Source organism: Solenopsis invicta, chromosome 4 (assembly GCF_016802725.1).
Source record: "Solenopsis invicta isolate M01_SB chromosome 4, UNIL_Sinv_3.0, whole genome shotgun sequence".
Classification (NCBI taxonomy): domain Eukaryota; kingdom Metazoa; phylum Arthropoda; class Insecta; order Hymenoptera; family Formicidae; genus Solenopsis; species Solenopsis invicta.
In genome coordinates this window covers 18,774,291-18,787,631 of record NC_052667.1, presented here as the reverse complement: position 1 = coordinate 18,787,631, position 13,341 = coordinate 18,774,291, and the positions used below count along the sequence as shown (strand labels likewise).

The 13,341-nt window shown below is 32.4% G+C and overlaps 1 protein-coding gene across 6 annotated transcripts in view; it reads right to left on the bottom strand.

Moving 5' to 3' along the window:
- Nucleotides 1-6,769, bottom strand: part of LOC105202540 (protein spaetzle 4) — a 115,298-nt gene extending 108,529 nt beyond the window's left edge. For 3 of the 6 annotated variants that reach the window (XM_039448581.1, XM_039448578.1, XM_039448582.1), the window contains exon 1: nucleotides 2,149-3,027. Coding sequence is in view for 1 of the 6 variants with exons in the window: in XM_026139863.2 (XP_025995648.2) it covers nucleotides 2,149-2,178 (30 nt within the window). In the remaining 5 variants the exon portion in view is untranslated. Of the gene's footprint in view, nucleotides 1-2,148; nucleotides 3,028-6,736 lie in introns of those variants that run through there. The other 3 variants (XM_039448579.1, XM_039448580.1, XM_026139863.2) reach the window with 3 other exon arrangements.
- Between the last annotated feature and the right edge of the window lie 6,572 nt (nucleotides 6,770-13,341).

The following is a 13,341-nucleotide window of genomic DNA, read 5'->3' as shown; positions in this document are numbered from 1 at the left end:
TAAATTTTATATCTGTCTATTATACACATATGTATTTATATTAACATATGTGCGCGCGTGTGTGCGTGCATGCGTGTGTGTATGTACGTGCTTATGCGACCCACAAAATGTTATACCTTTCTGAAAGTGGCTCTCAGTTTGCAAAAAGTCACTGGTTTAAACAAGGTTAAAGCAAATAATCAAACTTGCACCAGTTGTGTAGAGTATCCACCATTCTTTGGAACTTTTCTTAATTCGGATTTTTTTTTAATCCAACTTTAGCAATGCGCAATAAAAGATCTTAACAAATTCATCTTTTTTGTGAAATAAAATATATTAGGGTTCCATTTTAAGTCGACACAAATATGATTCTACTTTTTTTTGATATTCAGTCAATAACAAAGATAGAACGATACTTTTGTATCACTTTCCAATAAATGGAAATGAATTAAAAAATTATAATCTATTTTAATTCATTTGAATTAATACATTTTGGATTAAAAGACAGCAATTAAGTTATTTCCATCCACGATTAAAATGGATTGCGTGGCCTGCAAATACTTCTTTTGGATTGAAAGAATAAGAATCACTTCATTTCAATCCCGTTTCATGAATTAAAATGGATTACATAGCTCGCATAGTTTTTTTTTGGATTAAAAAAATAGAAATCCGTAATTTTAGTCTCACTTCATGAATTAAAACAGATTCAAGAAATTCTTAAACTTTAATGGAATAGAAATAAATCCATAAAATGTGGTCATTGCCGAATCCAAATTCTTGATTTTTTAAATCCATGTCTATCCATTTTTTATACTTTTTAATCTATTTTTGTTTGTTGGGTAAGTGGAAACTTAATATGTAACTTAAGTCTGGCACAAACATTTTGAATCCGCCATTTTAAATTCGACGTATTAATTTTTCCATTTAATTAATGGATTCGTAATCAACGTGTTTTAAAAAACACATTCCGATTTATTTAAAAAAAAAAAATTAGATTATTGTAATCCTATGTACAAAACTGCATGTCAAGGACTCCATTTGGAGTCCTCTATTTCTATAATTTTCCATTTTAATAACTGATTCATAATGGACAACCCTTAAAATCTTGTATCAATTATCATGAAAAACTTTTACAATAAATTCAATTCACGATAAGTTTTAACGTAGTATACAAAAATTCGGCTAACAAAAGGAGATACAATATAACATCAAAATAATCTACTTTGTCCATGTTTCTGAGATATAAAACTATTTTCAGTATTTCATATGGATTACAAACAACTTTTTGTTTACGAAGATTCTACAGAAGAGTAAAAGATCGGACTCCTTTAACATCCTCCTTCAGCCGCTAGAGCGACAAACCTATCACTTCAATTACTTATTTTAGCGTCACATGAAATTGCACCTTTAGATTTACAAAAACTTCTTATCCTTTATTCATTCTTTATATAAGATGGGTCATTTTAATGTTCTCACTCCAAAATTTTTCCTTATACATTCTATAAGAAAATGTTTCAGAAAAATAACAAAAGTTGTTTTATACTAGAGAATATATCGCAGCAACTATCACACTATCTGAAGCCGTTTTAATTCTCGAAATATCTTCATAAAATCTAAACGTGAACAAAAATCTAACAGACACATTTTTTGATGTATCTCCATTTTAAGGTTTAAGGCAGACAATAGGTCAAATTTCCCATTTAATTTTAAACAATTATTGTCAAAATGATGAATTATATAAAAAATGTTTTAGACAATTTATAATTTTTAATAATTATATAAATTTAGATTTTTCATAAATTTAATATTTTTCAAAATATCCTTGAAATATCAAAATATTTTTATTATATTTTCCTATTATTTTTGTAAAATTATATTTTTTCTATCAGATTTTCATTAATAATACACATATTTTAAAGCAAACGAAATCGATCCTAAACACTCATGATGCTCGTTGTAAGTTCAAAATTAACATTACATCAATATTTTTTATAAATGATTTTATATATTCCACATTTAGTGATTATTTCAACTTAAATAATATATAATTGGAAATAAAATTAGCAATATCAAAAAAGGCAATTGAACAGCAATAAAATTAAATTCTTGATTCTCTCGAATTAGATAAAGAACCTAAAGATATATGTTTACGTTCATTCAAGCACTCACCTGAAAAACGAAGGGCGCAATCGCTTTCATAACTCGCAGGGCTTTTGACTCCCTGGTCCAGCGGGTGGACCCGCGGCTGATCTGTGACAGCTGACGCCTAACGCTTCAATTAGCAACTCGTATGCTCCCGCAGTCGCGCGTGGTCACTTTGCTAAGGCACGCGAAGAAAAAGAGTCAGAACAACAACAACAACAATAACAACAACACCGACTGTCGGTCTCATTGACGGCCTCAATGGGCGAAGATGCGGCAGAAAACGTGTGACGCAAATGACGGGGGGAAGACTACATGACAGACGACGGCGCGCACCTGCCTACCTACTGTGTGCAAGCAGGCCGCTTTCATTACTGCCCGTAATCAGCCACGGCCCGGTCGACCGTCCGCCCATACGACGAGGCGACCCGTGGCGATGCTCCTCACGTGGAAGAAAAAGTGTAGCCCGCCGGCGTACGGGAGAGATTTATACGCACGGCAGTGGCGGCCAACCGTCTTATCTCGCCCACATCCTGACTCTTCTCGAATTTCCGGTCGAATAGTATACGATCGTTTGAAGGAGATCTCCCAGTTTTGCGAAAATAGCCTGGAAAAGATAGATTTTGTTTAAATAGCAACAAAAACCCAGCAAACACCGAATATAATATAGGAGTTTGTTCGGAAAAACCGCTATTAGCGCTATTTGTGTTTTCTATCTTTATTATTCATTAAATATAAACAAGAATAGAATGATGCAAATAGCACTAATAGCCTCTCCCTGAACACACCCTAGGCATATAAAATGCTATAGATATGCACACATATATGTTATATGACATTATATCTATATTACATTTGGTATTTATTAAAAGAACAGCTTTAAATTTTTAATGTTATCATATTGACTACAATTTCTCTAGAGAGATATACCGACTTTTATTTTAGTTTACTTTTCTACGGGATAGATAATGAATCTTCTCTTCATCAAAAATATAAAGATGTGCGAATCCTGGACTGCTTTTCGAGCTCCATAATTATTTTGAATAGTGTTTTGAATTCAAACCCAGTTGGATATTCGGACCTGGACGGAAAGAAGAGTTTGCAAGAAAGACGTAAAACGAAGAGAGGATGAAGGAGGAAGGACCGAGAGAGCACGACTTCGCGAGAGTAGGTCATGCTGGCGGATACCGTTATAGTTGCCGCCGTTGATCTGTGTCACGGGGACCTTGCCAGTGACGTAGTCTAGGTGCTACCTTGGTTAGTTCTGAAATGGAGAGAAATTTCAAAATCTCGTGTCCATCATGTTTAGAGTAATGCATAAGTTTTCCAAATCTTTTGAAAAATCTCTCAAAATTACTAGTTGTAGCATCTTATGCAAATAAACCCTTTAAAATCTTTTCCAATGTTTCTAAGCTGAGGAGAAAACTCCGCTTTGTTGGAATAGCTTTGTGATCTAATAGACAATATCGTTATCATTGTCATCATATGAGTCGACCACAATAATGATAAAATCGATAACATTTGTTGCTTGGCAAGAAGAAACAACCTAAACCTACGCCACTGAACAAGCATCTACACAAAAAGACATACTGAGATGGTCATAAATAATGATTTAAAGTTTACGACAGGCCCCACTGTGCGCGTGAGTACCTGCGCGATCTACTAACCCCGAAAGCACTGTCACTAGACAAGTGCCTCTTTCACTGAATTTTCTTGCTTTTGAAAACGCTACATTTATTACTCACGCCTTTTTTACATGTTTCGCTTTTGAACGCCTTTCAATGATACCGACACACGGCGAAGTTTCAATTTTTCCAAAAAGTTCATAAAGTTATCTAAAAATTTCGAATTCTTTGGAATAAGCAGGTTAAATAAAAGAAATCCGTATAAAATTCTTAAGATGCCCATGTTCCGATTTACGATGTCTTTGAGACATTGTTTTAAAATGTTTTTTTAATATGTATTGTTAGAGAGCTTTCGTTTTTAACTTATATAATTTCGATTGTTTATATAGTTTAGCTAAGGTACACGTAAATAAAAACAGGAGTTAAAAATAAATGATCCTAGATAACAAAGAGAATCTAAATAGAATCGTGCAAATGTGTAATGTTGACAATATGCTTTATATTTGTCTTAATGATTTCGAATATACCAGCATTAAAGCAACACACAGACAACATGTATATAATGTATTGCCAACAGTTTATTGGGAAAATAATAGTATCAAAAGTTACCTCATTGTCGACAATTTAATAGCATTGTAGTAAGTGTAATCTTATAAATTATTAAAGCAACATAAAAGCAAAAACAAAGATAATAACGATTTTTAAGTTGCTGATACTGTTGCTGGCAAGTTGCTATACAAAATTATAATATGTAAAAGCATTAATTTGCTATCAAAGGTGGATTCTGCAGCTATTGTAATTCTGATAGCAACACATGATATGATTGTGTGATATAAAAATGTGTTTTTAATATAAATACATAAACAGGTTAAACCATAAAATTCTCAATATACTTTACATATTTTATCATTCAAAATATTTGCATTTTATTTTTAATTAGATTACTTAAGGTCAGGTTCTATTTCTTTTGATCAAAAATTAGATCATTTTTAGCCAGAAATGACTCATCAAATCGACATCGAAATCATCGAAATTACATGTTATTGAAATAATGCTCGAAATTTGAGGATTATTTCAATGTCTGTGTTTTGTATGATATTTAAAAAAAAATAGATTATTTGTAACATTTATTTATCAGTAGACTTTTAAACGGGAAAATTATATATTTTTTTGTGAAGATATCGATATTTCATCGTTTTGATACCGATTCGAAGCTATTTCGATTAGCTTTTTATATAACTACTTTTATTTATATTATATAGAATACAATATGAATAAAAGATTATATTGTATTCGCCGAGGGGGAATTCACAACCCAAAATTTTGTACACCAATGCCGATTTTTGGCATTGCTGTAAAACACTGCCGACATTTTTGTACACTGCCGACAATGCTTATTGTTAGTCAATGCCTACAATGCCGTCAATCCTATATTAAAATTAAGGCAATGCCATGCAATTATGAACACTACCGCGTGCCCATTATCATACGCCAATGCCTGCACAAGAATTCTAAAGCTTTCCCGAAGTATTCAAAAATTTTTGTGCTCAACCCCATGATCGACTCTGAAGTGAGCTCACCACTCCCCAACCACTGACGACAATGCCGTCAATATTATAGGTCACTGCTTACTTTTTTCGGCAGTCCACTGCCGAAATTTTGTACACCAATGCCGGCTGTGAATTTCCCCTCGGTATTCGCAGACACAAATAATGTAAAAATTTCATAATTTTAGCATTTAATAATTACGTTACAATATTAACTTTTAAGTTAACAGCTGTAACTTCGTAAAAAATGAATGAAATTTAACTTAAAAACGAATTTTAAAACTTAAAATCTCAACTTTCAAAAAATCACTATGTTTTTAAGTTTATTTAAGTTTAATAATTTTTACATATAGAAAATTACAAAAAAGAAAATTTTCTTCCTACTTTATGGAACTATCACGTGCCCAAAAAATCTGTAAAAAAATTTTCTTTATATAAAGACTGACATTTTCAATCATAGTGGATCTTTTTACAATGTCTAATAATTTTTGTGTAAATTTTTATAATATCGAATTTTATAATATCTATGAAAACAGCGCCGCAGATAAGTCGATCTTTAAACAGATGTAAACTGAAGTCAGAATATATAAATAAAATTTAAATATTCTAAAATTTAAGAAAAAGATTTGTAGGAAAAATTTCAGCTTTTACATTAGAAAATAAAAAAATTTTGTATATTTTTTGGCAGTTAAAAGCCCACATTGTAAAAAGAAATTTTCCCATTTTGTCTAGTTCGTAATTTTTTTATATGTAAAAATGAACAAAAATTTAAAAAAATTAAAAAAACATAGTAAATGTTTGCAATTTAGTAAATTTGAAAAGATATATGAGTACATATAAATCACATAATAAATATCAGCATTAAGATGGTATGAGCGTTACGAAAGTTTATATTTTTGTTTATATTATATTTATTTAATTTAATTTTAATTGCTAATAAAAAATATAAATTTTTTTATTATGTTAAAATAAATATTTCTAAGTTCCACTTATACTCGTGTTTAATAATATAGTTTAGTGAAATATAAAGGAAACAATGGTATTGTGGGTTGTGTAGATATAATCACAAAAAAATTAATTTTTGATATATTTTTTATACTAATATTATTAAATACATAAATAGTGAAATAAATTAATTGTTCTTATTGTATAATACAAGACCATAGTTTATTTTTTGTTTCTGCATAAAGAAAACAAATATGTGGTATTTGTGACTATAATTGCAAAGTTGGAAAATTGTTAAGAAAACCATTTTTATAGTCATTATATTGTTAGTACAAACAACATCATATGTATACCAGGTGTATGTATAAGTTTTTTTCGGTTTTTTGGTAAAAAAAAACACGTAATTTTTAAGGGAAATTAATTGTTTTTTATTCAAAATATTGGCCATTGGCTTCTACACATTTCGCCCATCTTTCAGGTAATTTATGAATACCATACCAAAAACACTGCTTGTCTTTTGCGGCAAACCATTTGTCGCCATTTTCCAACTTTCTCGAAATTGCTGAAGTGCTGCTCTGCGAGCGCGTGCCCCATTGATGCGAAGAGGTGATAGTCAGATGGCGCCAGGTCTGGGGAGTACGGCGGATGCGGAAGGATGTCCCATCCAAGAGATTTTAAGGTGTCTTTCACTGGTTTTGCTGTGTGAGACGGCGCATTGTCGTGTAACAAAATTACTTTGCCATGTCTTCTGACTCATTCCGGTCGTCTTTCGATTAATGCGTGGTTTAAATTAATCATTTGTTGGCGATAGCGTTGTGTATTAACGGTTGTGTATTAAAGCCACGATTTTTTCCGCTTCGGGTTTTCAAAATAAATCCATTTTTCGTCACCCGTCACAATTCGATGCAAAAATGATTTCCTTTCGTAGCGTTGAAGCAGCATTTCACAAGTGACTTTGCAATTTTCCATTTGACGTTCATTCAAATTGTGTGGGACCCATTTACCAAGTTTATTGATCTTTCCCCTTGCTCGTAAACGTCTGCTAATTGTTTCTTGTGATACATGTAATGCTTCTGCTAATTGCCGTTGAGTTTGAGTTGGGTCATCATCCAATAATTCCTGCAATTGCTCGTCTTCGCATTTTTGTGGTCTACCAGAGTGCTCATTGTCTTTCACATTAAAATCACCACTTTTAAATTGTCGAAACCATGTCTCACATGTTCTAATCGATGGAGCGTGTTCACCATATGTTTCTGCCAGCAAACGATGACTTTCAACAGCCTTTTTCTTTTGATTAAATAAAAAAAGCAATGCGTGCCGCAAATGTTGTTTTTCAGGCACAAAACTCGACATGATCACTAAACAATAAAACAAAGACGCTAGTTTTTGGCGGACTCAACTTGTGTGTGTTTGTAGTTCTATGGCAGACGAACAAAATAACGTATGTGTCAAATTAATACGCTGCGTACTTTTCGCTGGCGCCATCTCTTAGTGAAACCGGAAAAAACTTATGCATACACCTGGTAGTTGTGCCAACTGTGAAAATATTTTACTATAAATTATGATAATCACATCTATTAATATAGTAAAATATCAAAATATAATCAACTATCTGTGTTGTTGCTGCAACGTTGTTGAAAACAAAGGGCATTCGTTTTCAAAAAATTTAGAACCAGGTGTATGCCTCATTTGCCTTTGATTTGATATCACACAAATTCAGAACGTTTTGCTACCAATATGCTGCGTATTTGTTGACAACGGTTTATCGCTATACATAAAGAGCAACATGAGAGCAAGTTGCCAACAACATGTGCTGAGTCATAAATTTCAGTAAAAGTTCAACAACACATTGAAAACAGTTAAATATATGTTTTATACTCTTATTTATTTCAAATATATGAAAAATAAATAAGGTAATTTTTTTTCTGTTGAATTGTCATCACCCTGTCTAAAACGTGCAATTAAAAAAAATTCGATTAAAAAAATGTCCGATTAAAAAAAAAGTAATCCGAATCGATCGGGATTTCTGCACCGAAAATACGGTATTAAGCAGAGACCTTGACCGAACCAAAACCGAAACCAATAACCGGATCATAACCGTTATTTTATTCAGACCGAAACCAAAACCAAAATATTGTACAAGCTAATCGACCGTAACCGTAACCTGACCAAAAATATTTTTCCGGTTTTTTTAATCAGATTTTTTAAAATGTTATTAAAGAATATACTGAAGATCAGGTAAAAAAGGAGAAAAAACGCGTGCTATGTAAACCTCTTTCTACGAAATAAGAATAAGAAAAAAAGATACACGACATCTATATTTCATCTCTTTTTTAAATATTTTTAACGTTCCATAGAATTGCAGTTGATTTTAAAGATAAATTTTTCTTCAATTTGTGAACATAAAATGAATACAAAAGAATAAGATCATTGTAATGTTAAAACTAAATTTTTGAAGCTAAAATTATATTTTAATTTTTCCAGCTCTTTTAGAGCACCGAAAACATTTGACAATTTTAATTAAACTTTTAAGACCGTAGATATTTACTTTTAGGTTCTCAATAAATAGAGATATTACAGGGTGTCTACGGAGGGTTACTTATTTATTTCTTTGCTTTCTTTATGATTAAGATTATTATGTTATTTATAGAGAAAAACTACCATTAATACCAATAAAAGGACGACCATTAACGCTACAAATTGCTAAGATTGTTGAAGTAAAACAAAAACAAAAAAAAATAAATTTTGAAAGACCAGAAACTTTGAATGATTTTTAAACATTTTTATATTAAACAAGTGTTGTTTACAATAAACAGGAATTTTTTATAATATGATACTTGTATTATATTATTTATACTTTATACTTGTATTATATTATTTTTATACATTATCATTTTTATACGTTATTAAATTTTACAATAGGTAATTGTACATCTGTAACCGTAACCGTAACCAAAAAAGACCGAAATCCGAACGGTGACCGTAACCGTTATCAATAATAAGACCGAAACCGAAAATTGGATATAATCTTTGACCGTAACCGTAACCGGACCAAAATTTTATTTTGGTCAGGGTCCCTGCATTAATGTATTCTGTTTTAATAAATTTATCTAGGTTCCAATCTTATTTTCAATAGGTCTTAATAGTACCGATAGAAAATAAGATCGGAACCTAGATAGATTTATTAAAACAGAATACTTTAATGTAAACGTAATAAATGTTTAGTTTATAAAAAAAATATTTCTTGTATGCTTTTTGTTAAAAAAAATTAAATTTAAATTAAACATTATATGTACAATAACAAGCAAGTCTTAGGGCCACTTGCACCAACGCCAATTAACTTAATCCGCTGATTTTTCTATCGGAATTGACCAATCGTATTTGTCGTTAAGTAAAAACGACAAATGCGATTGGTCAATTCCGATAGACAAATCAGCCGATTAAGTTAATCGGCGTTGGTGTAAATGGCCCTTAAAGGTTCACTAAAGTATGAGCTAGAGAGTCTGCCGCGGTGGCCTAGATATAACGCCTGTGGCTGCACTCGGCTCACGAGAAGATCCCCCGCGGCGTGGCTGCTTAGCGGTGGCGCCAGCACTTACTTGTTAAATCCATTTCAATCCAATTTGATAGCCAAGCATGTTTTGCAAAATCAGGTAACTTAATGCTGAGCATAAATTTTCGACTAGTTGCTATGTATTTACTGAATACGTAACGCATAATCATGTTCAACGCGTATTCAATAACATCTTACGTAGCACATAATGGTTTCAAATGCGTTTTTAAAACGTATCCAAAGCCGTAATAGCCGCAAAAGTACGTTCTACTGCATCACATGCACGGTATTGAACTGTCCATCTTGTGCTACTCAATCGCTTCAATTCAATTGGTTGTCTGTTCGTGTAAAGTTTTTTTTTGCATGAATACAGGATGTATTGTTGAACACGACATAAACACAATTTTTCTAAAATTGAAAAAAAATTGAAGCTATCTTTATTACTTTTGCAAGAATCAACAATGACCAAGTTTAAAATATGATTAAAACAATGTATATATGCAGCATTGGGTGCAAATTGTTTTATTTTGGCTTGAACGCCATTCAAATGCCCACTCATAACATTTGCCCCATCATAACCTTGTGCAACACAATTGTGTAAGTTTAATCCCGCAATTAATATAGTGTTTTTTATTAAATCTGACATACTTATTGCATCTAATTTTTCAGATGGACAAAACCCCATAAACCTTTCATATATTGCACCTTTATAATAATATCTTATTACTACTGAAACTTGCTTCTGCTTACTTAAATCTTTCCTTTTATCTGCCATTACTGCGAAATATTTTGCTTCTTTAATTTCATTAGCGATTGAAAACTTTATTTGATCAGCCATTATTTTTATTAATAAATTTTGAATATCGTGATGTAAATACTGAGCATTTTTTGGACCATCAATTAAACGTGAAAAGATTATAGGATCATGTTTACTGAGCATAGTCATTATTTCTCTGAAGTTGCCTTGATTTAAAGATGAACTCGATTCATCATGCTCTCTTTGAGCTATTTCTAATTTTCATGTTAATAATAAACATTCAGCTACAGTTTTTAAATAATGTTTATTTTCTTGAATTAATTTTGCATGAGCTTCATTCACCATGGTCATAACTGATTTAGAAGATTTATGAAGCTTTAGATATTCTGTATATTTTATAGCACAATGCTTATGATTCTCTGAAGCAGCATGTTTTCTTAACCCAGTGTTTTGTTCTAAAGCTTTTTTCCAAGATCGAAATCCTTCAGAAATAAACGCATCTTTCGAATCGTTCTCAGGACTAATTTGAAAAAAGCGACAATAGAAACAGTACGCTTTATCTTTCAAAACACTATATTCTAACCAGTCGTATCTTTTATACCAATCTTTCTGAAATGATCTACTTCTATTTCCGATTCAAGTAGTAGGATATTCTTGCAAGTTGGGCTGCTTGGGATCATTGATTAATGTTTGAAAAAGATCTTCAAGTCCTAGAAAAAATTGAAAAAAGTTATATGTATTATTAAATCGTGTATAGATTATATATAGAAATTTATAGAATATATGAATAAATAAACATTGAATGTTTTTATATATGTTTTTACATTCATCAATTTACTTTATTTATTTAATTCATAAATTAATTAATTAATAATTTCCAGTTTAAACGCGCAATTTTAAACTAATATAGTTATAACTAATGTAAAGTTTTACCTGGAGATTTCCGTAATGCTGTTGAAATTGAAGCAGAGTGTTGTTCAATCGTCAATTCTTCTGTTTGTTTATCATCCATAACATCATATTGGTCATCAAATTTATTACAATCACTATCATCATCATTTTCACTTTCGTTTTGAATATAACTAATATCGCTTATATTAGAATCAACTTTATTTGTAGCATTTGAACATGAAATTTCATTGTCGTCTTCACAATTCTTTTTCTTTTTGTTTTGTGTTAAAAAATCCAGCATAGTTACATGTCGCTTAGACATTGTAAATTAAAAAATAATACGCTTATATAATTCACTTTTACAGATAACAGATTGAATACTTATTACGTTTTAAAGAAAAGATCTTTGTTCTCTGGCTTAATAGATGTAATATCGCTGCCTGGCAAGGATTGTCAGGATGCCGGCGTGCCGTCTGACTGCAAGTGATAAACAAAAGAATACGACGGCTACCGTCGAGCCATCGTATTCTTTTGTTTATCACGTGCAGCTTGACGGCTGGCGTTGTATTCTTTTGTTTATCGCCAAATATATTCCATTTCTTATTTTCACTAAAATCAGCTGTGCTCTATTGATAAATGTCTCAGTAACAATAAATAAATATTTATAAATATACATTTTTGAAATATTTTTATTTTTAAATGTTTTTTTTGGGGGGGGCACTCCTGGCCTCCCTGTAGCGCCGCCACTGAACTGTTGCTTATTCTGTTGCCAACAAAATGACTTCTATTTGTGGAAAATGTTTTGCTTTATCAATTGTTTTCGACAACATAAGAGCAACATGATGATAATGATGAAAAAAAGATAATGATGTGTATTTGTTAAAAATATAAAATATATTAATTATTGTCTTGTAGCCGCAAATAAAATGTTGAAAATGATCTATTTATGTGTGTGTGCGCGCGTGTGCGTGTGTGATTGTGTGTTTGCGCAAGCGTGTGTAATGAATAAATAAAAACAGAAGTAAATTAATTATTTATTTTTTTATATATTTCTATACGAGCTATTATTGATATCAATAAACAGGAGTAAATTAATTATTTTTTTTTTTATTTTTCTATACGGACAAGGCAATAATTAATATTTAATGTTTTTAACAAGTTGCGACGTACTTTTCCTGCACTCGCCAGGCGCAGGAAAGTACGCCCAATAAAAAGGGAGAAAGGAGGGCGGTAATCGAAAATCTCTCAACGTAATTAGTAATTAGGCGCCAGGCGTGATCTCTCGCGCCACCTCACAAAGAGCGGTAAATACGTGACACGGCAAGACGAATATCGCTGCCCGCGGCCGGCTCCGCAAGTGGCAGAGGGGCGCAGTTCTTAAGTGTAGTGGGGAAGGAGAGGGAAACGCAATCACAACGCCATGGGTAATTTTAACAATAATAAGTAATATATTTTAAAATTGTATCGACCTGTCTTTTTTCGCGCACGGGGCGGCGTGAGTTCGGCGGACGAGGACGCGGATTGAGGTCGCCAAGAGAACTGGACTGTTTTGGTTGGAAAGCAATCAGCGAATCTTTATTTCGCGTAGCGTTTTGTACAAAATAATAGCGTGGCGTTTTTAGCCACTACGCGCGGACGGACGGATGGCGGTAACGCTCGGACGGACGTAACAAAACTTAGAAATTACGCGCGGACGGACAGACGGAAACCAGAACGCGCGGACGGACGGACGGTATTTACACGCGATATTCGGAACGATCGGATTTTAAACGCGGTATCGTACATGGTGTCTATTTACAAGTTCGCGGAATTCCGAGCCGAGATTCTCGGAACTCGGAATCTTTGTTGACGCGCGGGTACCGTGACCTTGCCGAAGGCCGCGGCCACGGCCGTAGACAACGC